At 35.4% G+C, this 26,940-nt stretch overlaps 3 protein-coding genes across 6 annotated transcripts; all 3 read left to right on the top strand.

Annotated features, from left to right (window-relative positions):
• Positions 1-479: 479 nt before the first annotated feature.
• LOC140037642 (uncharacterized) lies at positions 480-6,518 on the top strand. Of its 4 annotated transcripts, none has more exons than XM_072082311.1 (8): positions 480-1,063; positions 1,255-1,608; positions 1,730-1,967; positions 2,193-2,651; positions 2,910-5,569; positions 5,690-5,820; positions 5,958-5,984; positions 6,194-6,518. In XM_072082311.1, exons 1-5 carry the CDS (start codon positions 518-520, stop codon positions 5,537-5,539), a joined length of 4,227 nt encoding a protein of 1,408 aa, XP_071938412.1. In that variant the 5' UTR covers positions 480-517; the 3' UTR covers positions 5,540-5,569; positions 5,690-5,820; positions 5,958-5,984; positions 6,194-6,518. The 4 variants fall into 4 exon arrangements, with proteins under 4 accessions (XP_071938412.1, XP_071938413.1, XP_071938411.1 ...); XM_072082312.1 differs by having other exon boundaries at positions 6,133-6,518; XM_072082310.1 differs by lacking the exon at positions 5,958-5,984.
• Positions 6,519-11,574: 5,056 nt separating this feature from the next.
• Positions 11,575-15,349, top strand: LOC113734713 (15-cis-zeta-carotene isomerase, chloroplastic-like). Its single transcript, XM_027261369.2, has 4 exons — positions 11,575-12,156; positions 13,060-13,206; positions 13,345-13,554; positions 14,854-15,349. Exons 1-4 carry the CDS (start codon positions 11,716-11,718, stop codon positions 15,187-15,189), a joined length of 1,134 nt encoding a protein of 377 aa, XP_027117170.1. The 5' UTR covers positions 11,575-11,715; the 3' UTR covers positions 15,190-15,349.
• Positions 15,350-20,520: 5,171 nt separating this feature from the next.
• On the top strand, positions 20,521-25,920 carry LOC113735017 (probable disease resistance protein At4g27220). The gene is made up of 3 exons (XM_027261893.2): positions 20,521-20,785; positions 20,880-20,986; positions 22,023-25,920. Exon 3 carries the CDS (start codon positions 22,045-22,047, stop codon positions 25,870-25,872), a length of 3,828 nt encoding a protein of 1,275 aa, XP_027117694.1. The 5' UTR covers positions 20,521-20,785; positions 20,880-20,986; positions 22,023-22,044; the 3' UTR covers positions 25,873-25,920.
• Positions 25,921-26,940: the final 1,020 nt, after the last annotated feature.

Here is a 26,940-nt window from a genome sequence, read left to right as displayed (position 1 = left end):
CGATTGTATAATCTAAACATGTAATCTCTGATATAGCTTGATCAACTAATAATCAACCTATTTTAGACCAGAAATTACCTCAGCTAGCAACCAATCTTTCACACGAAATTCCAGAAATTTCCTTCCTAGCTCTCGGCCAAGTGCAGATGGTGATTCTGGTTTGGAGTTGCGGCTGAAAAGGGTTGTGGATGAAGGTAGAATTGGTGAAGCTTCCGGCAGATTCCCTTCCCTGGCTTTGCTCCAACTCACGGCTGAATCCAAGAAGTTTCCGGCAGCTCTCTCCCTCTCTCGGTGCTCTCGGTCAAGGCAGGGAAGAAATGAGGTTTTGTTGTGAATCAAGAATGAAAGAGTAGAGTGGTATTTGGAGTGAAGTTGATTTCGACTTTGGTTTGTGCAGAGAAAGAGTCGGCTGAAATGGTTGTGAGATGTAGTGTGAATTTGATCAAGTGGTTTTGTGGTGCCGCGGTTTACGAATAAAATGGATTTTGTGTACATTGACGAAGTGCAAGATCTTGCTATGAGTCAGATAGCTCTGTTCAAGTATATCTGCAAAAATGTGGATGAAGGTTTTGTCTTTTCTGGTGATACAGCTCAAACTATTGCCAGGGGTACTGATTTTAGGTTTGAAGATATACGATCTGTATTCTATAATGAGTTCATAATGAAATCAAAGAGTGACAAATATGTTGAAAGAAGAGAGAAAAGACGTATGTCAGAAATTTTCAATTTGCAGCAGAACTTCCGTACTCATGCTGGAGTACTTAAATTAGCACAGAGTGTCACAGACCTTCTTTACCAATTTTTCCCTCAATCTGTTGATATTTTGAAACCTGAAATTAGCTTTATATATGGTGAAGCTCCTGTTCTGCTTAAGCCAAACGACGAGAGTGCTATTGAGATTATTTTCGGAAAGACTGTAAAGACTGGTGGGAAAGTAGTAGGCTTTGGTGCCGAACAGGTTATACTAGTACGTGATGATTCTGCTCAGGAAGGAATTTCTAGAGATGTAGGAAATCATGCTCTTGTTCTTACAATACTGGAATGCAAGGGTCTAGAGTTTCAGGTGATTGATTGTCATTTACTACCAAGTGATTCTCTAACCAACCGTTTATGAGTATGACCAAGGGCCTGGGAAAACTGAATGCATGCCTAGCTGCTTTTATTTCTTCCATTTAGTGATTTCTTTGCTGAAGATTTTCCACATTTCATTCAAAATTTACTCTGTCTTGATTGGGTTATTGTACAATTTTGCAGGATGTATTACTGTACAATTTTTTCAGTTCATCGCCTCTGAAGAACCAATGGAGAGTGGTGTATGACTTCATGGAGAAAAAAGATCTACGTGATTCTTGTTTCCCTAGGTGCTTTCCTAGATTTAGTCATGCAAGACACAGTATCCTTTGTTCTGAATTGAAACAATTATATGTGGCAATTACGCGGACAAGGCAGAGACTGTGGATTTGTGAAGATAGTGAGGAGTTTGCTGCACCCATGTTTGACTTCTGGAAGAAGTTGGGCCTTGTGCAAGTAAGGGAGATGGATGAATCATTTTCACAAACGATGCTAATGGCAAGCAGTCCTGCAGAGTGGAAATCAAGGGGTATAAAGGTTGGACTGCTCTCTAAAGTTTCTGCTACCGCAGCTTCTATGCATTTTATGTTTCAAGTTTATTGTGCATGTTATCATTCATTCTGGAATCTACAAAATTTTTCTTTATATTTTAATGCAGCTTTACCAGGAGAACAAGTATCAGATGGCAACCATGTGCTTTGAAAGGGCAGGAGATACAAATTGGGAGAAACGGGCCAAGGCTGCTGGCCTGAGGGCAACTGCTGATCAGCTGCGTGAGTCAAATCCTCAAGAGGCTTGTACAATCCTCAGACAGGCTGCTGAGTTGTTCGACTGCATTGGCAGAGCTGAGTCTGCTGCTGAATGCTTCTGTGATTTGGGGGATTACGAAAGAGCAGGTATGATGTATCAATGTCTCCTTAGTTATATATCTTTTAATATAACTCTTATAGACATACTTTTGTTTTATTGTCGGCGCCAGGGAGAGGGGTGGGTGGTGGTTTTTTGTAGTTATAGTTCTACAACAGCTGGTCTCCTTTGGTTTGATAATGGTATTTTACTTGTGCAAACAATTAACTGGAAAAGCATAGTCTTGAAGTTTAACCTTTTGAATCTTGCTGCAGGAAGAATTTACTATGATAAATGTAGAGATCCTAAAAAAGCAGGTGATTGTTTCACTTCGGCTAAAAGTTACAAACTTGCAGCGAAGGCTTATGCTGATGGCAATTACTTCTTGGAGTGTTTGTCCGCATGTACTCAGGGTAATCTTTTTGAATTGGGAAGGCAATATCTTAAGAAATGGAAACAGAATGCTCCTGGTGATGATGGTACCGCAAAACAAAGTAAGGAAATCGAAAAAGTCGGACAAGAGTTTTTGGAGAGTTGCGCTTTGAGCTATTATAAGCTCAAGGATCATAAATCCATGATAAAATACGTTAGAGCTTTCCTTACTATGGATTCAAGGCGGAAATTCCTGAAAAGCATAGGCTGTCTTGAAGAGCTTTTGCTGTTGGAAGAAGAACTTGGAAACTTCAAGGAGGCTGTAGAAATAGCAAAGTTGAGAGGGGATTACGAAAGAGCAGGCATGATATCTCAATCTCCCCTTAGTTATAAATTTTTTAATACAATTATTATAGACATACTTTTGTTTTATTGTGGGAGGGAGAGGGGATGGGGTTTTTTTTTGGGGGGGGGGGGGGGGGGGGGGGGGGGGGTTTGTTGTTGAGGAACTGGTTATTTTTTTTGTAGTTATCTTTGGTTTGACAATGGTATTTTACTTGTGCAAACAATTAACTGGAAAAGCATAGTCTTGAAGTTCAACCTCTTGAATCTTGCTTCAGGAAGAATTTACTTCGATAAATGTGGAGATCCTAAACAAGCGGGTGATTGTTTCACTTCGGCTAGAAGTTATGAACTTGCAGCAAAGGCTTATGCTGATGGCAATTACTTGTTGGAGTGTTTGTCTGTGTGCACTCAGGGGAGTCTTTTTGAATTGGGAAGGCAATACATTACAAAATGGAAACAGAATGCTCCTGGCGAAAAGGAAATCGAAAAAATTGAACAAGAGTTCTTGGAGAGTTGCGCTTTGAGTTATTATAAGCTCAAGGATTTTAAATCCATGACAAAATATGTTAGAGCTTTCCTTTCTATGGATTCCAGACGTAACTTCCTGAAAAGCATAGGCTGTATTGATGAACTTTTGTTGTTGGAAGAAGAACTCGGAAACTTCGCGGAAGCTATAGAAATAGCAAAGTTGAGAGGGGATCTGCCACGGGAGGCAGACCTGCTTGGGAAGGCAGGCCATCTCAAGGAAGCATCCTTACTCATCATTTCATTTGTGCTTCATCGCTCTCTATGGGTGACTGGAAATAGAGGTTGGCCCTTGAGGCCATTTCGACAGAAACAAATGCTATTAAAGAAAGCTATGTCATTTGCACAGGAAGAATCGAATGAGTTCTATGAACGCATTCGCAGAGAGGTTGAAGTTTTGGCACATGAGCATATTAGCTTGCATGAGTTGCTTCAGTCTCTCACTTATTCAGAGCTATGTAAAAATTTGACAGTTGAATTGATATCTATCCGGAGGATCCTGGATGCTCATCTTGATTGTACAACACGGAAGTTTGAATGGGAAGATGAATTGCAAGTTGATATGAAAAAGCATTCAGAAGATAAGATTTCACTAAACCACGTCTCCGTTGGTTCACTCATGCACTTTTGGAATATGTGGAAAAGGAACATGTCAAATATCATGCAATATCTCAAAACAGTGGGAAAACCAGATGATAATGAATGGCTTGAATATGGTGAGTTCTGTTTGAACTATTTTGGTGTGAGGAGGCAGGTCATCAATTCAAATGTAGCATATATACTGTTGAACTCAGATGCTGAATGGGTGAAAACAACTGGTTCTGTATTCAAGCAGAAGCAGCTAAGCGAGAACCAGGTATCCATTGATGGTCGAAAATTTGCATCTGCTGCTCTGAGTCATTGCCAGGCTGAAGTAGCTTCTGTCAGCCTGAAGGTACTTGACACTGTTGAAGCTCTTTATAAGTTGTCAATAAGGGAGTCATTCTCCCTATTTTGCCAAAGCATTTGCCTCATTGATATCTATCAATTGATGAAATTTTTGACTGAATCATTCAAATTCAATGCTAGTGTTGAAAGGAGGCTAGAAAATTTCCTGCGGCCACCAATTACGTACTTTAAATATGTATTTCCACTAGACTGTTGCAAATCATTGGTGGAAAACATGATCTCTTTAAGGAAAACTGAGCTCTCACGGAGTCTACTTGAAGAGGTTATTGTTGACAATATCAGTAACAAGGGTGACCTTACCTACGGTCAAATTGGGAGGGTGGTAATGATTTGGCTTGGATCTGGAAAACCAACAGATGATCTGTACATGAAGATAGCAAAAAGATTTGAAAAGAATTTTTCGTGGAGAGCATTCATTGATTCTTTGCAAGTATCTTCATTGAGGCATTCTGGGATAACAGAATCAAGATCCTTGGGTGATCCTTCATCAAATACTTCAGCTGAAGATTGGAAGAAGTTTTCACTGATTGATAGCTTCCACGAAGCTTTGAGAGATACTTATCTTGCAAATTGGAGGTCATATGACTATGTATCACCTGATTGTTTAATATATCTTGTTGAACGCCTGCTACTCCTTGTATTTCATTCCAAGGATTACTTTTTCACAACAAAGTATTCTTTTGTGGAATGGCTTGTTTATCTTAAAGCAGACATGTATCCAGATGTGAGTTCAGTAGCTGACACGCAGTTGTCTCCTGAAATCATATTTGATTCTGTTGTTATGATGGTTGAACAGTTTCTTTTTAATAAGCGGGAGACAGCATCATGGATTGCAAAATCAAAATTTGATGTAGATCAGTATCATCCACTACTAGCATTAAGGCTTGTGGTTATCTTGTGCTTGCTCCACTTGAACTCAGGCAAGTATTCTAATGTTCTTTCTCATCTGCTTGATCAGTCTCATATTAGTTCGCAGCTGCCAATGCCATTCATTCAGGCACTTAGGCCAAGAAGAAAGCTTAATTTGACTCAGGATTGGTTTAGTTTAAATGCAACTGTAGAAGCATTCAGAAGGATTGGAAATCCTCTTGTGATTGTGCATTTGAGAGAAAATAGTCCAAAATTTGCGTGTCCTGCAATCATCATTGACACAGCTTTGACACCAAGAATTGATGACATCACGAGAAACTTGTTCCGAAAGCAAGGAAGTTACCATCAGCAAAGGCCTATGGTTGAAGCAAATGCTCCGAATTTGTGTGAAGGACTTGTTCATAATGCTGAGTCTCTCATGTCAATTGACATTTCTGCGGCACCAGATCAGAAAATGAGCACAGGCAGTGGAACTGAAAGGAACCCACAGATGTACTCAGGCCTTTCTGAAAAAATCTTTGATGTGCAAATATCAACAGAGAAAAGACAACATGAAGAGTGATCAAGCTGTTCTAATGTTTCTCAATTTAAGGTAATCACAAATGGATTGCTTAGGTCTGCTCAGCTGCTTTGTGGATTTTGTGTTTAATAATCATACAAGCACTTCCATGTAATAGCTTTAACAACTCTCTTTTATGCTGCTCGTTTCCAGGAGGAATTGGAAGAAAGTACAAGCTTTTTAACTGCTGGACTGAATGTAAAGAAATTTCTTCCTTGTGGTAGTGTAAACCAATTCGGTGAAGCAAGCAGCATGCTTGACGAAATCAAGCAATTTGATGCTAGGTAAGTTCATAACCACAGCTTTTAAATACTTGAAATCGAATGCTTGCAATGGTCTGGTAAAAGTTTTCTTAGACTAAAACATTAGGGTGACAACTGACAATTGATATCCATGGTTTTTGCATATGGACTTTATCTAGAAAGCTGAATTTGTGGCACTATTCCAGGTAAAGGGTTGCTTAATTTTCATATTGGTTGGCAATTGAACCAAGTAGTAGTGAAACAAAAGAACTTCTGCTGCTTTCATGATTGCAGATTGTGCAACTTCCCTAGTTTGCTACATTCAATACCTGACTATACAATTTTTATGTTTAGCTTTTCAAGTGTCAGCTTCGATAGTTTACTCGAAGTTTCATTGATGTTTTTCCCCCACCAGTGATATTATACAGACTGGAAACTTGCAAGGAATTGGATCACTTCTGAAGAGCTTGCAGTCAAAGTGGCCTAGGCTGGAGGCTTTTCTAAATCACTAGTGATACCGTACGTGCGTTGCACGTGGTTGGATGATATGTAGTTATATCATTTTGTTCTGTTTTTATATTGAGTTTACCTTTGTAATGTAGAGTTGGGAATAGAAGCAAGGGTGGGAATTGCATGTTACAAAATATTGTAAAGTAAGCAATGCAAAGCAATCTTATTGAATGTAAGACGAAGAAAAAGAGAAGATATTAAATGTGAAATAGTAATCATTAGTGTTTTAATTTTCTCGACTTTTATCTTCTTTTTCAATTGACTTTTGAGCTTGGATGCATTACTTCTTGCTCCCCCTTTTTTGGTTTTGAAGGACTGTAGTGGAACATCATCGTCAATTTCAATCACCTTTGAATTTTTCTCTTTTATTATGCTTTGCCGAGCATGTTGTTCAGATGCAATAGATGGAGTGGCATCTTCTTGTTTATTTGTATTTGGTAGTTGCTCGAATGCTATTGCTACCATTGATGGATGTCCATGAGAGGAGTGCCCAATCCTATTAAGCTTGATGAGGAATTTGAACTCCTTATGCTTTGCGGCAATCATTTTCTTATACAACTTTGATTTCTCCTTGTCCCGTTCGGTTTTCAGTATTTGTAAATCAGATAGGTTTAAATTGAATGCTTAACTATTAAGAGTTGATGTGTTTATTATTTTAATAATTTTTAGGAACTTACCTTGAAAGATGTAGTGCTATCTATATATTCTTGTATTGGGCATCCAATAAAATTAGTTGCCAAGTCTTCAAATAATATTATTGTTGCCACATCTTGTCCATTGACGACTTCCATCCTTATATTGTACCTATTTTGGAAATGATATTAAGTTGTTAACTGTGCTTTTCAAGTTTGTCATTTTAAAGTCTAGCTTTCATGTCATGTATTTAATTGAGTGACTTACCTTAGTGTAAAATCTTTTGTTGGATAATTGCATTTGGGGCATTCTGCATCTTTTTTCGAAATTGATAATTTTGGTGCTGCATCCTTTAAAAGCATTATAGTATAGTTCGGCTTTGTTCTCTATATCGGTAACAATTGCGTTGGAAATGCAGAAAGCATGCTGCAAAAAGCAGTTATTTGTTATTGTTTTTATGATGTTTGGCTTTTTTTTTCGAGGAATTTTCTAAATTGAAGATTTATGAGGCGATAAATTTACCTCTTTCAATGAATGTTGTTGATGAATAATATTTTTGAGTTGAATGTGCTTGGCCAAGTCCATCTTGTTCTTCAAGATTGCAGCTTCAAGATTTTCACTTTTCTTTGTAGTAATCCTATATAAATTTTCAGTATTGTAATTCAAGGCATTCAATTTGTATAAAAAAAAAAGGTCTAAAAAAATTGTATTCATACCACTTTTGAAGTTTCAAAACTTCTTTGCAATTTGGATTGACTTGTAGAGTTGACATGAATGTTGTTGACAGATGAAACTCTCCTAGAATATTTTAAAATGTTAAGTTGTAATTATAATGTTATTTTATTTTTACTATTGATATTTTTACCTTGGTATTCAAACATTTGGAATTGTATTGCTGCAATTGCTGGCTTTTGAGATGCAACTTCTTGTGGAAATTGAGCTTCATTAATTGTCATATCTCCCCATAAGATGATTTTCATAGTGGCAAACCTATAGTGTGAGGATAATTTTTATATTTTAATATAAAAATGTTAGGCATGAAGTAATGACTGCGAAGTTGTGAAATAGAAAATGTATTAGGTGGCCGAATTATGAACACTCTACATATAAAGGAAAAAGTGATGCTGGACGTATGTTTTTTTTTTAATGCTTGGAGCTTCAAACATTTATATAGTAAGAAAGCAAGCTAAAAAGTAATCTTACTTTTTGTTTATTATGGTGATTTCTCTCTTGTGAGTGTATCCACCTTTTCTTTTTGGAAGCACCAATATTTGAGCCATACTTGTAACAACTCACTCCAATGACATCTGTAGAAAATAAGTTTATTTTGAATGTAAATAAGTACAATGATTCAGCCTAGTAGTGTAGAAAATTGTTAGAAGTTTTGCAGAAGAAATTTCATTGATTTTGGAAGAAAATGTTACCTATTCATTTGTTGATAAAGTATGGATTTTTTGCCTCTTCAAACTCGATAGGTGCATAGATAATGTTCCTTGTTGGTACATGAGAACGGTCTTTTTTTATGTGAGTGTAATTTCGTAGGACCAATTCAATCTCATTGTTGACATTTGCATACGAAGTGTTTGTTTTATTCACACTTCCATTTGAAAGTAAGTACAACTTATTGTATTGAAAATTATTTCCAAATCTTGTGATGATATCATCAAACATGATAGCTTGAATTTTTGTTCCCTGTAAATTTATTAAAATGTAAATAAGAAATGGTAATAAATTGCAAAATATAAATAAAAAATTAACAGATGAACATGAAAGTATATATTTTCTCACTTTATCATGGACCAAAATTAAATTTTGCAAAGTTGAAGAAGAAGTAGAAAAAGGAATAAATATAGTGGTGATTTGATTATTGGTTGCCATAGTAAATAGACAGAATATTAGAGTTTTTTTTGTAATTTTTTTTAAAAAAATAGGAGTAAGCTTTGACATGTTCACTTTTTAAGGGTGTTGGAAATTGGGTGTAGAACTTAATAAAGATGCAATATTTATATAAATGTAATGTTGTCTTCTATGTCATATGAATTAATTTTTTCAGTTTCTGTGATTAATTCGTTGTTTACCTTCATATGATTTTAAGATTGTATTTTAAGTTTTGGTAGGGGTTTTCAATTTTTGCTTTTTAGCTGTTAATGATTGGTGTAAATGATTCGTAGTGGTATTTTAGTTGGTGTTAATGATTGATAGTGTTATTTTAGTTGGTGTTAATGATTGATAGTGTTATTTTAGTTTTAGATTTTCTGTAACCTGACCATTTAGTTTTTAATTTTCATTATAATTGTAGGGGCTGTATGATTGCAAGCCATAATTTTGAAAACTGGAAAGGTGCAACCCGCATTAGGTCAGGAGTAGTACATAGCACACCCTGATGGTGAGACTATGGTAGATGAAATTCAACTCTTTGAAGATGCAAGATGGGTTTCAGCTCAAGGAGCTATCGGGAGAATTTTTGAATTCAATCTTAATGAGATGTCCCCAGCAGTCATCAATTTGCAAGTGCATCTCCCTGGAAATAAAATGTGTGACTTATTGAAAGGATCAAAATCTAAAAAATCTTCTGCAATGGTTAATCTTATTGGAATGTTATTCTCATCTTCTTGGTTCATTTGTTATTCACTTTATGTCATTTTATGAATAGTTTTCAGTTTTTTTTTTTCAGTTTTTCTTGTTTTGAGGGTTGCTATTAATGCACTACCACTTACAACTATATCCTGGATGCTATTTTTTTTTGGAAAGTGATTTCATGTCCCGAGAATATGCAATGGATGACATTTTCTCTATTAAATATGATGTTTTTAGTTTTGGAGTTCTAGTCACTTGTGACCCTTTGTCTTATCTTGGGTGCAATAATTAAACTTTAACCCACAATTAAGATTATATGAAACCTTAACAACAAATTTAAAAGGGCATAATTGAAAGAACAAAATTTCTAGTCACTTGTGACCCTTTGTCTTACCTGGGTACAATAATTAAATTTTAACCCACAATTAAGATTAAATGAAGCCTTAACAACAAATTTAAAAGAGCATAATTGGAATAATAGGAATTAAGATCAAAATACTGCTTACACCCACACTCCAAAATAAACTCATGGTACTTTTTATACACTACCACTTACAACTATATCCTGGATGCCTTTTTTTTTGGGCAGTGGTTTCATGTTCCTTGAATATGCAATGGATGACATTTTCTCTATTAAATATGACGTTTTTAGTTTTGGAGTTCTAGTCACTTGTGACCCTTTGTCTTACCTTGGGCACAATAACTAAACTTTAACCCATAATTAAGATTATATGAAATCTTAACAACAAATTTAAAATGGCATAATTGGAATAACAGAAGTTCTAGTCACTTGTGACCCTTTGTCTTACCTTGGGTGCAATAATTAAACTTTAATCCACAATTAAGATTAAATGAAGCCTTAATAACAAATTTAAAAGGGCATAATTGGAATAACAAAAACTATGATCAAAATACTGCTTATACTCGCACTCCAAAGTAGACTCATGGTACTTTTTATATAGTAATGATAATGATTTAATTGTGCCAAGGGAAACTGCTTCTGGGATAGTTTCTGATGCTGAGCCTAAGGAGGAAAATGATGGCAAAAATTTGTTTAGAGGAACTGATAACACACAGCCTGAGGGGGTAATTGGGAAAGTCCCTGAAGAAAAGGTCAAGAATTAGCCTTCTGATGTTGCTTCTGCTTCCCAAAACAATGACAACAATAAGGCCTCTCAAAGCAAACAGGGCAAGGGAAACAACAAGAAGAAGAACAAAAATGGAGAGAAAGGAGGTAGAAAAAAGTTAAACTGTAACAGCTAAACTGTATCTCAGATATCATTCTCATGTTTTTGGTCTAATTTTATGAATCTCAGATCTCAGTAATGAACTTTTCTTCTACTTTTATTTGGTCTTGAGAATTGGAGAAGGTTGCCAAGGATAGTTATCATAAGATGCAGGAAAATGACCAATTATTGTAGTCAAGAAAACAAATTACAGCACCTCAACCTACTGAGTACTTCACTATAAGTAGTTGCAGGCACAAAACCTACTTGCAATCCTTCTCATTTGGCTTTTCTGAGGTGCACTTGGAATGAACAAAAAGGTTTGGTATGAAGAAGTTTGATTCTTATTTTAGTTTTTATATAATTCCATGTTGTTTTATGTATCGCTTCAAACTATTGCACAAAAAATGCATATTATTCAAAATCAAAACTAGCTTAGGTTACAGACAAAACAAGGGACTAAATTAACAGACATGAGAACTTAATGAATCCCAAATATTGGAAAATCATGGTAAAAATGAGTAGACAATTCCGTTTGAATTGGCCTTTTTTATAAATAAGTTTTTCAACAAAAAAAAAATACAACGTTACAGTAATACATAAATAAAAATAATTCAAGAAAAATAAATTTCAAAAAATATTTTGCATAGACACTAATACAGTAAAATATTTAAAAAAAATACACCTGAAAATAGCTAAATCAAACGAAAATTCCAAAGATGGAATAAAAATACTCAAATAAATCCTCAACCAAAATGTACTAACATTTATCATTCCCAACCCAAATTCCCCTCCCAAAAGCACCTCTCCCTCCAGATTCCCTTCCCTTCTTCCCATATACTTCCACCACCTTTCTTAAGCCCCATTTTCACACACACACGCATTCCCCCACCTCTATTAAATTAACACACACACCCCAACAACAACAACACATTCCTCCACCTCTCTTAAACCCCCAAATTCACACACAACGAACCACTCATAATAATACATGGCAACTTCAATTCTCTTATCAAACTCACCTTTCCAATTCCCTCAATTTTCCAAACCCAATTCCCCCCTTCACCGCAAACAAGCCCCCAAAACTAAAACCCCTTATCATTCACTCAATCCCATCTTTTCAAACAAGCCCTCCAAAACCGCATTTCCAAACACCCCACAAGCTAACTCACTGTTCTTCCCCTCAACAAACCCCAGAAAGAGACCGTTAATTCCGTTAGCACTTGGGAATCAAGCCGAGGAAACTGAATTCCTCGTTGGCGAGGATTCTGCGGAATTCGACCTGTCCAAACAGAAAATTTCCTCCTGGATTTATTTTACTGCCATTTTGGGAATTGTGCTTTTTGTTCTTAACGTGGCCTGGATTGATAATTCCACTGGCTTTGGTAAAGCCTTCATCAATGCTGTTTCCTCCGTTTCTGATAGTCACGAGGTCAGTTACTCAAATTTGAATATATTTTCAACAGAATAATTTTTATAAATTTATGGGTTTTTGCTCAATTTTTTTGTTTATATGAGTTTGGTAGTTTTAGTAGTTTAATTGTTGGAGAAGGACCATTTTGTTATTTGCTGTAGATAGAGTTGTTGGTATGCGTACTGAATTAAGTGGAAATTTGCATTATTGGTCCCTTGAGTTTGTAATTCCACTTTGTTTGGTCCCTAAGTTTTTTTTAAAGGTCTTAGTTAAGCTGTTACTTTGATGAGAACATGAAAGACCTAGTACTAAAATTGGAAAAGGTTAATTAGAATCTTGGACCTTAATGTTTTGTGAGTAGTAGCATTTAGTCTCTTAAGTTTTCAATACTGTATTATTCAATCCCCTACCATTTATTTTTTCAAACAATTAATTTTTTTTCCTAGCAGGTGGGGGGTGGGATTTAAGAAGCGGAATAAGGGGAATTTGAACTCAAGACCTGTAAATCATAGCTCTTCCCATTTTAATTCTACATTTTCAATGTATTGTGCTTAAGTTATGAATGGAAAATTTATGAATATTGGGTACTGAATGTGTTACAATTGAAAGATAAGGGACTATTTTTTGAAGCTAGAAGAGTTGGGGGAGCAATTTACTTAGAAATGAAAGGTGGAGAACTAAACTGAGACTAGGCTATTTCTTGGGGACCATAATGTATGAAAAAGCTCAAAATGTAACAATTGGAATATTTGTTCATTTATTCCTTGAACTTTGCCTTTCTTTCTCTTCAGCCCTTGTAGTTCTAAAGTTTCACTGAGAACCCTCAAGTTTTATCTTTGTCCAGAACTCAATTAGTTCATGGCAATCATCTTTTTTACTGATTTTAACTGGGAATTTTAAGCAACCTATTTTTTCTTGCAGGTTGTAATGCTGACCTTGACGCTCATTTTTGCGGTAGTCCATAGTGGTTTGGCGAGTCTCAGAGACACAGGTGAGAAAATCGTTGGAGAGCGTGCTTATCGTGTCTTGTTTGCTGGAATTTCTCTTCCATTGGCTGTTAGTACTGTTGTGAGTTCCCAACTGATCTGCATTGCCCAAGTTTTTCTACTTTAGTGCTCTTAAGTTTTTTTGGAGCCCCTTTCCATAAAATGCGTGTTTATCGGTTACTGATTTGATTAACTAAAAGCTCTACTGAATTTTCTACAGGTGTATTTTATCAACCACAGATATGATGGAGTCCAGTTATGGCAACTACAGGGTGTGCCTTGGCTACATCACCTATTGTGGCTTTCTAACTTTGTTTCCTTCTTCTTCCTTTATCCATCAACCTTCAATTTATTAGAGGTAGCAGCAGTGGACAAGCCCAAAATGCATATTTGGGAAACAGGGATAATGAGAATTACAAGGCACCCTCAGGTATGGTAATTAGTATCTTGAGTAGTGTTGTTCACTTTCACGTTTGGTTTCCTCTGCCTTTTTTTGTTAATCTGAATAAGTGGCAGAAGTCAGTGTTCCATTAGTTTTGCAGTTAACATATCTTGGTTAATGTGTGAAGTAGGGAAAAGCATGCAGCTATGAAGTTACTCTCATGTTTAGCTTTTATGGAATTACTTGATTTTTTCTTTGCTTTTTTGTGTAATAGATCTTGAAATCTTTTCGAAGAAATTTGTATCAGTCTCTTCAAACTACTGAGATGCTCAATTCAGTTACTGAACTGGATATCCACTAATTTTCCTTTCACTTAGTGTACCATCTTGGGGTTTTGTTACTCTGTTAACTTTCTGGAGATCCAAACAAGCCTTGTGTGCTGCAGTCAACACATGACAGTTTCCATATGTGTGACGAAAAAGATACTCTGAATAACATAGAGAAACAGGAGAAAGAAGCTCTTTTTAGCAAAAATTGATAATAGTGGGCATGAAAAATGAAATTATGTTTGCCAAACAAAAGTAAATTGAGAACCACTCTAATAAACCTTAGCAGAAATCAGCACACTACTTGCTGTGTTTGCTACCAAATGAATAGTGATCAACTTTTAGTTGACACCTAAAACTTGGAAAGCCATGAATGAGTCCAATTATCTTTAATACATTTTTTAAGCACTTACTGCAGCACAACGTCTACTGATTTACCAATGTCATTTCTCTTGTGGAGTGGAAAGCTGTGTTTTTCTAAGTCAAGCTTCCACCTTGGGCTTCTGGAGCTTCTGATTTACCATTTACAAGATATAGTCAAGTAATGTATGACAGTGTTAGTAATTTACTGTAGAACATGGGCAGCAGTTGATGCCAGATGAAAATGTGAATTGGAGACAGGAGCAATTTTAAAAATAACAATAGAAAGAATATGTATATCCACTCTTTATTTTTCTAGTCGTTTTTAATTTTTATCATCTGGGCAGTAAAAATTTTTGGTTTTCTATTCACAACCACTTTTGACAGTAAAATTTACAGGCAATCAGATTCACTTTTCTGTTTTTGGCATTTGTTTGCATGTTCATGGGTTGAGCTATCATTGCCATTGCAAGCGTTCATTCTCGCATAGATGTTAAGACCTTTATTCTGATTTTGTGCCCATGTTCATTCTCGCATAGATGTTCTTTGAGATGTCTTCCTCCAACTTCATCAGCAGTTTGGAATCGAACTCAGTTTTCTTGTCCTTTTTGCTTTCCCAATCTCTTGGTTTTTGCCTCAAGTGTTATTTTCCTTTGTTCAGATGGTTGGACAGGTCATGTGGTGTCTGGCTCACACCATCTGGATAGGGAATTCTGTAGCAGTGGCAGCTTCTGTTGGCTTAATCGGACACCATTTATTTGGCGTCTGGAATGGCGATCGGAGGTTGGCGATACGATATGGTGAGGCATTTGAAGTGGTAAAGAACAGAACAAGTGTCATTCCATTTGCTGCTGTTCTTGACGGCCGACAGAAGTTGCCCAGAAATTATTACAAGGAATTTCTGAGACTGCCATATTTAACCATAACGGTGTTAACTTTAGGTGCATATTTTGCTCACCCACTTATGCAAGCTGCAAGTTTTGGTCTACACTGGTAGTTGGAGGTTGAAATGATTTACATGGAAATTGGTCTTTTCGAAATGTATATGCCTGTAATTAGTTAAATGTGTAGGTGTACTTTGCAATTTTCATGAGCAAATACATTTTCAAGAGATAGAAATTTATGATCGCAATAAATTTTTTTTTTTTTTGTGGGTATTCGAGTACTAGGCTTCTCTTGGGTACATTGCTTGGAAAAAGGATTATTTCAGAAGCTTCTCTTGGTTAAATTTCTTGGGTAACTGATGGTCATGGGTTCAAATCATCAAGTAGGTAAGTGGAGAATCACTGTTGATTTTCTTTGTTAAAAAAAAAAAAAAAAACTTCCATGGGGAAAAATTAAATTTTGATTTTGACAGAAAATGATATTTGTCTTTCTAGTGTGCATTCAATGTGACCTTTTGTAACATAAGTTGCAAAACATTTTCTCCTAATTAAAAAAGTTGAAAAATATAACTTATTGCAATCTCAAAGAAAATAAAGAGAGGTTCTTGTAACATCACAACTTTAGCACATATTGTAAATTGCCCTACAGAACTTTGTTGTGGTCTTGGCCAAGAATCATTATTAGACAAAGGGAAATAAATAGACGAGCAGATGAAGAAGAAGAAAAAGAATTGCTAAAGAATGGTACAAGAACGAGGAGAAATAGGGAACAAAAAAAGGAAAAGAAGGAATTGTGTTGATTATTCTATAATTATTTGTAAATTTTGTGCCGACATCTTTTCATCTTTTCTATTTAACTCTTTCTTGGCCATTTTCCTAAATTTACCTCTTTTTTTTTGGTAATTAGAGCTCTTGTTGGACAATCTTCAATTGTGCTATAACTCAAAATTTATGAATTTTTAAAAGTTTTTTCTATTTTTATAATAATTATAAATTTGATCATTAGAAACCGATGGCTCAGCTATAAATGTTCTTAACAACAGAATAGTTATAATTGTGTGAATAAATCCCTCATAAAATTTTCTAGTGAGAATTTCTTTTCTACTTAGGATTGTCTAGTGAGAGTTTCCTTCTCTTCTAAATTTTTTAGTGAGAGTTTTATTCTCTCCTAGGGATTCCTAGTGAGAGTTTTTGATAATTTTTTCTTTTTTCTTTATTAGATCTGAGTTTTTTTAGATTTTGATTATTAGATCTGAAATTTCTTGAATCTATTCGACAAATCTCATCATTATATTTGCACTTGAAATAGTTAATTAGCAGATCTAGCGATTGGAAACATGCATAGATGTCCATAGAGGTACAATTATTTTATCCCATTTTTTAAATTTGGAGTTTTATGATATAATTTTTATTATTTTTTAGATCGGTAGTATCTTTTCTTCAGATCTGTTCTTCGACATCTGTGTATGTTTGATGATATAATTTCTGCCATTAGTGTATATTTTAATGAAATTATGATATTTTATATATATATAAAAAACGACAGATTAGTTACCATGATCTTTTTCTCCTAGTGTATTGGACCTTAGTCATTGATTTTAAATTATTGGATAACATCAAGTTACAGCTACATGGCCAAATTCAAATAGCTCATGTCAAATTAAGTGACGCTAACTCTGGTTTGGGCCATTAATTAACCTTTCTATTTGTTTTTTCAAAACTCTACTAATCTCTTACTACATGCTAATTAACTTTATCTTCTACTTTTACTCTAACAGCTATAACACAAATACATGGATTCTGACCTAACTCATCATCTGATTTCAAGAAGGATATTACTTGTTTGAAAACTCCAATTCTTAGCCTCATTCACTCCTTAATTATATTTGTTTACCATTGAACTGAGTGAAAGGGATAAAATAGTGTGTGTACTGGTGAATCATATTAATGTGGTGATTCAAAATTTTGAGCAAAATTGTTTGGAATTTTTTGTCATTTTAATTAGTACTATTAAAATACGACAAAGAAGTACTATTAAAATATTTGCAAGTCAACTATTTTAGGTACGCGCAATGGATTTTGACTAGTGATATCTTTTTTTTTTTTGACTAGTGATATCAGTGCACATGGTTTTTCAAATCTTTTATTCATTTTTTCTGAATTAAAAAAAAAGAAAAAAGAAAAAGTGAGTCACTGGAATCGATCCAATGATCAGGAGAAAACTTTTAATATTTTGACAATCAGACTTTTAGGATCTTGCCTATTGCAGTGGCGGAGCCAGAAAAAATTTTCAGTGGGGACAAAAGCAACACTAAAATTTTTTTCCTACTCTTTTGTTAATTTTTTAAGTAAAAAAATATTCACCAATAAGTTAAAATGAAAAAAAAATTTTTAACTTATTTCAAATGAAATTTTGTGACCCACATATCCTTTTAAAATATTAATTCATGAACCAATTTAAAATTCACGTAATTCTTTCACTTATTTCATAAAAAAATTTTGGGAACACACTTAAAATAATATCAAAATTTTATGCATATTGTAGGAATTTAAGGGGGAGCAGTGGGGCCCGTGCCCCCAGTGCCCCCCCCCCCCCCCCCCAGTCCCTTAAGTCCGCCAGTGGCCTCTTGTTAGGATTAGGAAAAGTCGGTTCGAATCCTCTGCGTGACAAATTGAGCGGTGAAGACTAAAAAGGGCGTCGAATGGAGGGGGAGGAAAAAAAACTAGAAAAAAAAAAAAAGAAAAGTGAAAACACGCGTATTTGACTTGTTCATAAAATTACATTTTGGTGCCAAAGAATGAAGACACCTTTTTCTTGGTTAGAATATTGTTCAGAGTATTATTGAATTGTAAGTCTCGAATACTTCAAACTTCTTTTTTGCATCTGCAGAGTTCACAAATCCCAAGTGCTGGTGGAATCATTCTTGTTCAGTGAATTGACTTCCACTGCTTCATCTTCCCAACTACAAATCCATCTTGCAGAGCAAAATACAGGAAACGAAAGGTATGTAGAGCGGATCCAATTGGTATTTTGTTTTTCAAGTTGTTTCCACGATGGACTAACTAATATGATGCATGCATTGATTGATTGACATGGCAGTTGGAGCTCCCAAGTTCTAAAGAGCCAAGTACACTGCGAAAAGATATCCCAGAAAGACACGGTTCATCATTCAAAGAGCAGATAGATTCTCATCTTGCAAAAGGAAACCATTATTCCTCGCAAAAGGTGTGAAGGTTTTCTTTATCCTTTCTTTCTTGTGTTGCTGGATATGTTCTATGTGTCTCTGTGTGTGTGTGTGTGTGTGTGTGTGTGTGTTTTTTTTCCTTTTTACTTTAGAAAAGCGTTTTCTATGAAATAGTAGAAAACTACCAATAGATACGCATGCCCGCACGTATTATATTGCCCAAAAAAGAATCCTACTATTGCATAGAAAATTACAGTGTCTTACTTTTGTTTGAACAAATCCCCAACACATGAATTCATGCACTAATTTGGATGCTTTAACCTATTTAATAGGGTCATTAAGACTCCTTACGTTCCAGCAGGCTATATTTGAATGAAATGTGCTTTATAATACCAGCAATACATATATATATATATATATATATATATATATATATATATTAGTAGACTACAATGATTGGTTTTCTTAATTTTCTCTTCCTCATTCTTTTATTTTGTAAGAGTTGTTTTTTTTTTTTTAATTTTCAGTATCAATAACTAATTTCAAACTCCGATATTAATGTTGTTGTAGTTTAATAGTTATTTTGTTGTCGAAGAAACTTTGATCTAGTGACTAAGGTCTAAGGTCGAGGCCGTAAGGAGTTAAGGTTCAAGTTCCCCTATCCCCTTCGTGTTTCTTAAATCTCACCCATTCCCTGTTAAAAAAAATTAAAAAATAGTTGTTTTCTTGCTTGTATGGCAAATCAATGATGAAAAGTGACATAATAGCATAAAGGTGACAAGTGGGAATGAAAGAAAAAATAAAATTAAAAGAATAATAAAACAAAGAAAAGAAATAAACAAAAAATGAAGGAATAAAGAAAAATGAAAAAAAATTAAAGTACTAGGGATAAAATGCCTGTAAAATTTATTAGAGAACAAAATGCAAATAAGGTCATAGTTTGTGGGGGAAAATTGCAAATTAATAATGTTTTGTTAGTGTTGAAGATGAGGGCAACTTTGGAAGTTCAGACATTGTCTAATAATCAAACGTGACTTTGTCTAACACAAGGCGCAAGGTGCTTCAAAAATAACCGTAGGGGGATAAAGTAAAAATCATCCAAAATAAAAGGGGGTTTAATCCTATTAACAGATAATTCATCAGCCATACCAACCAAAACTCAGATTCACTTGAAAAATTTTGTTAGGAGTGATAATGATATATTTTGAAAGCAGATATCACTTTAATTAATTTGTCACCAATTGGAATAATAAGAATTTCGAACACATTGTTGATCTTGTTCATGTCACAAAAAAAAAAAAAAAAGAAGAAGATTTATATCAGCATAAAATTCATCAATTGGATGATCTGAAAAAGAGTAGACTTTTTGATAAATAAAAAGAATGACTGCTCTCTCCCGTAAGACCACCCTATTCCAAGGAGGATTGAAGGACAGTACTTGTTTGAGAACTCCATTATTGTATTTGTAGCCTCATTCACTCCTTATTTACATTTGTTTTTACGATCAAAATGACAAAAGAACCCATAAATGTGCACAAGTAATATAATCTGGTCATACGAAATTTTAAACAAAATTATTTGAATATCTTAGTCACTTTAATTGTGGAAGTATGAGAAGGAAGTAAATGGTGCTAATTTTTATTTAAAATGAAGCTAATTTGAGAGTAAATTTACCATTTTTTCCTTTGTTTTATGATTTAGGTACACACAATTAATTTTGACTCCAGATACCGGAGCAAATTTGTATAAATTTATTTGCTTGCATCATAAATACATTTTTCAACCATATTTTTAATCTTGCATACATTACATCAAAAGGTTGTTACGGTATTTTTCTAAAACAATTATCCCAAATAATCTACTAACTTTTGGATTATTGTTTTATGGAGCTTTTGTAAAAAAAAAAAAAAAAAAAAAAAAAAAAAAAAAAATTATTGTAACGATTTTGTTATAAGTGAAGTAAAAAGGCAATTGGAAAATGTGATCACGAACAATGCAAAAATATTCTAGGACAAACTTTGAATTCAGCTCTGTTTTGATTGTAAATTATTTGCTAAAATTTATTTACTTACATCATCATTATAATTTCCAACACACCTTTTTATCTTTCCAATTATCTTTTTATCTCACATACATCACATCACAAAAAGTGTTACAGTAAAAATATCTCAAATAATTTGCTTTGTTTACAATCGTTTCCTTTGTTTTTTGCTTTGTTTCAAATAATTTACAAATAATTTGCAATCCTTTCCCCCTTTTTTTTTTTCAAGCTTTAATACAAAACACCTTGTTTGACTTGTTCACGTGAGGCCAAAAAATGAAGACAAGTAGAACATGCTACTATTGTTGACTTCAGAGGCTTTGATCATTTTCATACCTCTCTTTCGCATATGTCTGTACCATTTACAAACCTCAAGCATTGGTGCAAACGTTCTACTTGTTCAAGGAGTTGACTTTCGCTGCCTCTCGTATTATCTTCAGACTTCAGCTACTGCATTTCCATCCAGACATCGATCTGTGAAAGGTAATATTGATAAAGCCGATCAAAATCAAATTTGTGTTTTTATGATTTCCTTTCATGACAGATTACCTAAATGATGCATGCTTTGACAAGGCAGTTTGGAGCTAATAGCAAGAAAGATCATACAATTGTTTCTGTAACTGCATAAAGACATTCCAGAAAGGCTCAGTTCATCATTCAGTAAAGCATTTTTCCTTACAAAAGGTATGAACGTTTTTGTTATTAATTCATTTACCCCATTGTGGTTTAATGTCAAGACTTCTCGTAGTTTCAGAATAGTCTCTTTTTCTTTTGTTTTTAACTTTTTTTAACCCTTCAACTCTCAACATACTTTTCTCACCGCGAACTATTAGAATTCCAACCTTAGTTCGAACTCTGAACTTGACAGTGAAAAAGACCATATGAGCCCTCCCCTTGGCATAGTTTTGGGATAGTCATTTTGCCTTGTGTCTTAAAGGTTGAGTGAACCCCCCCCCCCCCCCCCCCCCTCTCTCCTGCCGCTTCTTTGGGGTTATTAGGTCCTTTGTCACACTTTTTTTTTTCTTTATTTTCTTGGTCTCTGTCAAACTTTTAGGTTCTTACAAGCTAATTATTAGTACCTAAAAATTTAATTCTTTTGATGAAAATAATAAATCAAAAATCTAACTTTTGACTTTTTTTTTTATATTTTGTTGTGAAACGCTTTATATTTTCTTCATAACAAAAAAACAAAAATAAATATACTTCCCTTTTCCTTAATATTACGTTCTTGACATTGTTTAAGGATACTTCTCTTTCATTCTTGAACCCAAAAGGGAAAAAAAAAAGATGTTTACAATGAAAAGATCTATTATCTTCGTCTGGTGGAAAGTATTATATAATATAAAATGGGAAATAATTAGGTAAATTTGGTCTAGAATCCTACTTGCAAGTCATGGGGGTTTTCTTGCATAATCATGCATTATTCTTTATCATCTTTAATTTAAGTGGCACACATTGGATATGACCATGGCTCTTTAATATGCCACATGATTTCGTTTTTTTTTTTCATAAAACATTATAATTTCATTAAAATGTAAATTACATCATCAATCATACACCGATATCAAAAAACAAATATGAGAAAAATGAATACTTCATAGAGACCTGAAATGGATGATCCGAGAACAATTGTGCACCTGTTTGCAATCTCTATCTTTCTAGTACGACAACTGAGATTGTTAGTGTTTTGAGCCCATTTTTTCCTTTTCTGGCTACTCAGATTCTAAACATAGAGACCTGAAATGGATGCTATTATTACCATATTCGCAAGGATTGGATATTATCTGACAACTCCAGTCGGAAATCGACTGAGCTATCTCTATGATTATCGTAAGATTGTAAAGAACCTGCAAGAGCAAGTTGAGGAGTTGAATGACATGAGAATGGATGTAGAGCAGTCTATCAATGAAGCCAAAAGAAATGGCAAAGTTATCAAGGTTACTGTTCGCAAATGGTCGGAAGCTGTTGAGAGCACCATAGCTGAAACAGATTCGTTAATTCACAAAGTTAATTTGGACAAGAGATGTCTGAGAGGTTGCTTTCCTGACTGGATTGCGCGTTATCAGTTGAGCAAGGAGGCAATCGAAAAAACAGCGATTGTAATGGAACTTCAAGAATTGCAGCCCAGAGAAGATATATACATCACAATGCCTCCCCTGAATATTGAAATCCTTCCAGAGCACTTAACACCTGCTGAAACCTGGGCTGAGCTTGTCACTTTAGGAGCAAGCACATCAACCACGAACGAGAAAAGCAGAGCTGAAGATGTTATTTCAGGAGCAAGCACATCAACCCTTAATCAGAAAAGCAGGTCTGAAGATGTCAATTTTGGAGCAAGCACATCAATTCTGAATGAGGTTAGCGGGGCTGGAGATGTTACTTCGGGAGCAAGCACATCAACTCTGAAGCAGAAAAGCAGGGCTGAAGGTGTCACTTCAATAGCCAGCACATCAATTATGAATGAGAAAAGCAGGGCTAAAGATGCCACTTCAGGAGCAAGTGCATCAGTAACCAGTGTGAAAAGAAAAGCTGAAGCTGTCACTTTGGGAGCAAGTAAACCAACTGTAAATGAGAATGTTGTCCTGCAAAAGAAAACAGTTAGTGAGATCATTTCTCAGCGGAGAGGATTGGTAAATCAGATTATTTCCCACCAAAGAGAAGCTGTGGATCAGATCTTTGATGAATTGCAGGATGACAACTGTGCAATCATAGGAATGTACGGGATGGGGGGCATAGGTAAGACGACTCTGGCAAAGGAAATTGGTAGGATGGCTGAAACTAGTGGCCTTTTCAATAAGGTGATTTTTGCTGTTGTTTCGCGAAATATAGATGTGAGAAAAATTCAAGGTCGAATTGGGGATATGTTAGGTCTATATTTCCAGGAGGAGAGTGAAATGGGAAGAGCTGGTCGGCTCTTTGAAAGGCTAACTACCCAGGAAAGAATCCTGCTTATATTGGATGATGTTTGGAATTTTGTTAATTTCATAGAAATTGGAATTCCTGTCAATTTTGAGGGCAAGGGTTGTAAGATTCTGATTACTACTCGTCAAAGAAATCTATGCAGCACTATGGGGCTTAGAAAAACAAAGGAAATTCCATTGAGACTCTTGTCAGATGATGAATCCTGGAACCTGTTTAAAACTAACGCAGGGTCATTGGCTGATACATTTTCTCCCCAACAAGATGATGTCGCCATGAAGGTTGCTAGAGAATGTTGTGGGCTCCCATTGGCACTTGTAACGGTTGGGAGAGCACTGAGAAACAAAGATCTGGAGCTTTGGAAAGCTGCACTTCAGCAACTAAAGAAGTCCAAACCATTGAACATCAATTGCAATGAAGAAAAAGACATTTTCTCATGCCTAAAGTTGAGCTACGATCAGCTGCAAAGTGAGGACGCTAAAGAATGTTTTCTATTGTGTTGCTTGTTTCCTGAGGATCATGATATAAAAATTGAAGACATAGCCAGATATGGACTGGGAAAAGGAGTGTTTACAGATGTAGACACAATGGAGGAAGCAAGAAGAGAAACACGATGGATAATCAGAAACCTTACTGACTGTTGCTTGCTTCTGGACAGCAGTACGGAAGATTCTGTAATAATGCATGATATGGTTCGTGACTTTGCCATATCAATTGCATCTACAAGGGAACATGGTTTCGTCATAAAAGCAGGTCTTGGCTTGAAGGAGTGGCCAAATCAGGAGACTCTTGAACGCAATGCAGTAATCATTTCTCTGATGACTAATCATATTCAGTCACTTCCTGAGCGCCTAATTTGTCCCAAGCTCGAAATTTTGTTGTTGGGGAAAAATGAGGTTTTTGAGATAATACCAGAGGGATTCTTTCTAGGGATGCCAACGCTCAGGGTGCTGGATTTAAGTGAAAAAATTGGTGCTCGCTCTCTAAATCACTATTTTGAACCAGACAAATGGACCTCAATGCTGTCCAGTTCCTTCAAACTTCCCTCCTCGTTTGAAGCCTTGGTGAACCTTCGGACTTTGCATTTAAATCACTGCAAGTTGGATGATGTAGCAGTCCTTGGAAAATTAAAAAGACTCGAGGTTCTAAGCTTCTATGGATGTGATATTGAAGAATTACCAAAGGAGATTGGAGAATTAGTCAACCTGCGGTTGTTAGACCTCAACTTCTGCCAAAAGCTCAAGACTGTTCCGGCAACCCTGTTATCGCGTTTGTGTCAATTAGAAGAACTCTACATGTGGGAGAGTTTTCATCAGTGGGCGATTCAAGGGATGGTTGAAGACACAAGTAAAGCATGTCTTTCAGAAATAACATCCTTGTCCCACTTGACTACTTTATGTATTCAAGTATCCGATCCTGAATCGGTTCCCAGAAAATTGCATATACCTAACGTACAAAAATTTGAGATAGTTATTGGTAAAGGGTATGATTCAGTGACATGTTACCCAAACTCAAGAAGCCTGTCACTCCGAGAAATTAAGACTTCAATACCTGAAGGAGTGAAGGACATACTTCAGAACACAGAAGATTTGAGACTTTTCTGCTTGTATGATGAAATGATAAGGAATATTTTAGATGTTGATCTGGGGACCTTAAACAACTTAAGATATCTTAAGGTCGTTGCTTGTATGGAAACCTCGTTTTTGTTATCCGTGAACCAATCTGCAAGTGATGCCCCTGCAATCTTGGCAGCTTTGGAAAGTTTACATCTTCAACTTATGAACGAATTGTTCGTTATATGTCCAAAATTACTTCCAGTTGGTTCCCTGCACAAGTTAAAGTTTTTAAAACTTCAAAGTTGTAAGCGGATGTGGGTAGCAATCACTGCCACATTACTCCAGAGGCTACTGAGTTTGGAAGAAGTTGAAGTAACATGGTGCAAGCAAATGTCGAGTATATTTGACCTTGGCAACATTAGTTCTGAGAATCAACAGTTCCTTCTGTCTAATCTTAGAATTATAAGGTTACGCGGTCTGGAGAGTTTGAGAACCATATGGAAAGGAGGGGTAAAACCACTTCCTCCTTCAGTGCGCCTTGCAAAACTAACAGTGGTTGAGCTCAGCAGCTGCAGGAGCCTAAAAGTTATCTTTCCATATTCCATTGCTCAAAATCTACCGCAACTGGAAGTTCTTAAGATAAACTGGTGCAACAAGTTAGAAAGCATTGTCGAGAAAAGGCCAGATGTATCAGTTGATCAATATCAGCATAATTGTTTTCCAAACCTCAGGATTATTGAGGTGAGTGAATGCTCAAGGCTGAGAAAGCTGTTTTCAGTTGCTGAGGCTCGATATCTTCAACAGCTCAAAGAAATAAACATTAGCAGCTGTGAGGATATGGTTGAACTAATAAGCCATGATGAGGAAGGAGAAGAAGACACTGAAGACAACAGAATTTCACTGCCGGAACTATACAGCATGAAGATCAAAGACATGTCTAACATAAATAGACTCTGTGCAATGTCTTTTTCTGTTGATCTACCATCCCTGGTACAAGTGGTTTTAGAGAAGTGTCCTAACATGGAAGAGTTCAATTCTGACCCCCAAAAATATGGTGTGGGACATGCACCAAAACTGAAGGTTGGACAAATTTGAAAGCAGGCAGCTTATGGCACATCAGATGAACAACTTTCAAAATAACCGGTATGGAAACCTCAAATGATTACATGTTTATGCATTCTCATTATAAAATGTTTCCATCAATAATCTACACGTAAAAAGATTTCTTTTTGTAGCATCATTAACTAAATAGACTTAACATCAAAACCATAACCAGGTATCAATCTCTAAGCCATTAACGATATTCCTTAAAGTGCAATTCAGGTATATCTATACAAGGCCTAAATGATATAGCGGATAACTAGCATAGCATCACTACAGTTTGTATTCCTTGCATGTTGAATTTAATGCCAGCTTCGCGGGGGGAGTAATTAATGTAATCACAATATTTCAGAAGAACGGGTGAAGCCATTAAGGTTTGTGATTAGCGAACTCAGAAATTTAAGCATTCAGCTTTATACGTCCAAAAATGATTAATTCTGCCTCTTATATGCCTTTTAATTGGATTATAATCATTTTCACTTTCATATTCCAACTGATAAGCTTTTTGGTTGTAGATGCTATTCATTCATTTATATTGTACATGTTGTCTATGTAGAGTTATGGAGCACAACTGAATGTGATAGATTGCAAGTAGTTCCTGGTGAGATAGTTGTTATACCTCTAGGGTTTCGCTTTGTTGTTGACCTTCCAGATGGGTCTTCACATGGTTATGTTGCTGAGATTTTTGGAACTCATTTTCAGCTTCTTGATCTTGGGCAAATGGGTGCAGCAAAAATTTTGAAAGTGATTATTTCTTGTGCAATCATTTGGTATTGATTGATTACGGTCAATTGTTATTATTTGTAGGTGCCCAATGGTCTTGCGGCTCCAAGGGATTTTCTTGCTCCAGTGGCCTGATATTGATACAGAATCTTCTGTTCTTAATATAGGTTGAGTTCTGGTTGGAACAATGTTTCCAAAGCACTGGAAGTTTGATGTTAGCAAGTTGTTGCAATTGTTTAGTGAGTCAAGCTTTTATAATAGATATCTAGCCACAAAATCAATGTTAAGCTACTGACTGCACTTATCCAGTTTTGATAGTGAATGTTTGAAGTGTTTTCT

The sequence above is a fragment of the Coffea arabica genome, chromosome 3c (assembly GCF_036785885.1).
Source record: "Coffea arabica cultivar ET-39 chromosome 3c, Coffea Arabica ET-39 HiFi, whole genome shotgun sequence".
Taxonomy (NCBI): Eukaryota; Viridiplantae; Streptophyta; class Magnoliopsida; order Gentianales; family Rubiaceae; genus Coffea; species Coffea arabica.
Note: the sequence above shows the minus strand (reverse complement) of the source record. Positions and strands in the feature narration are given on the sequence as shown.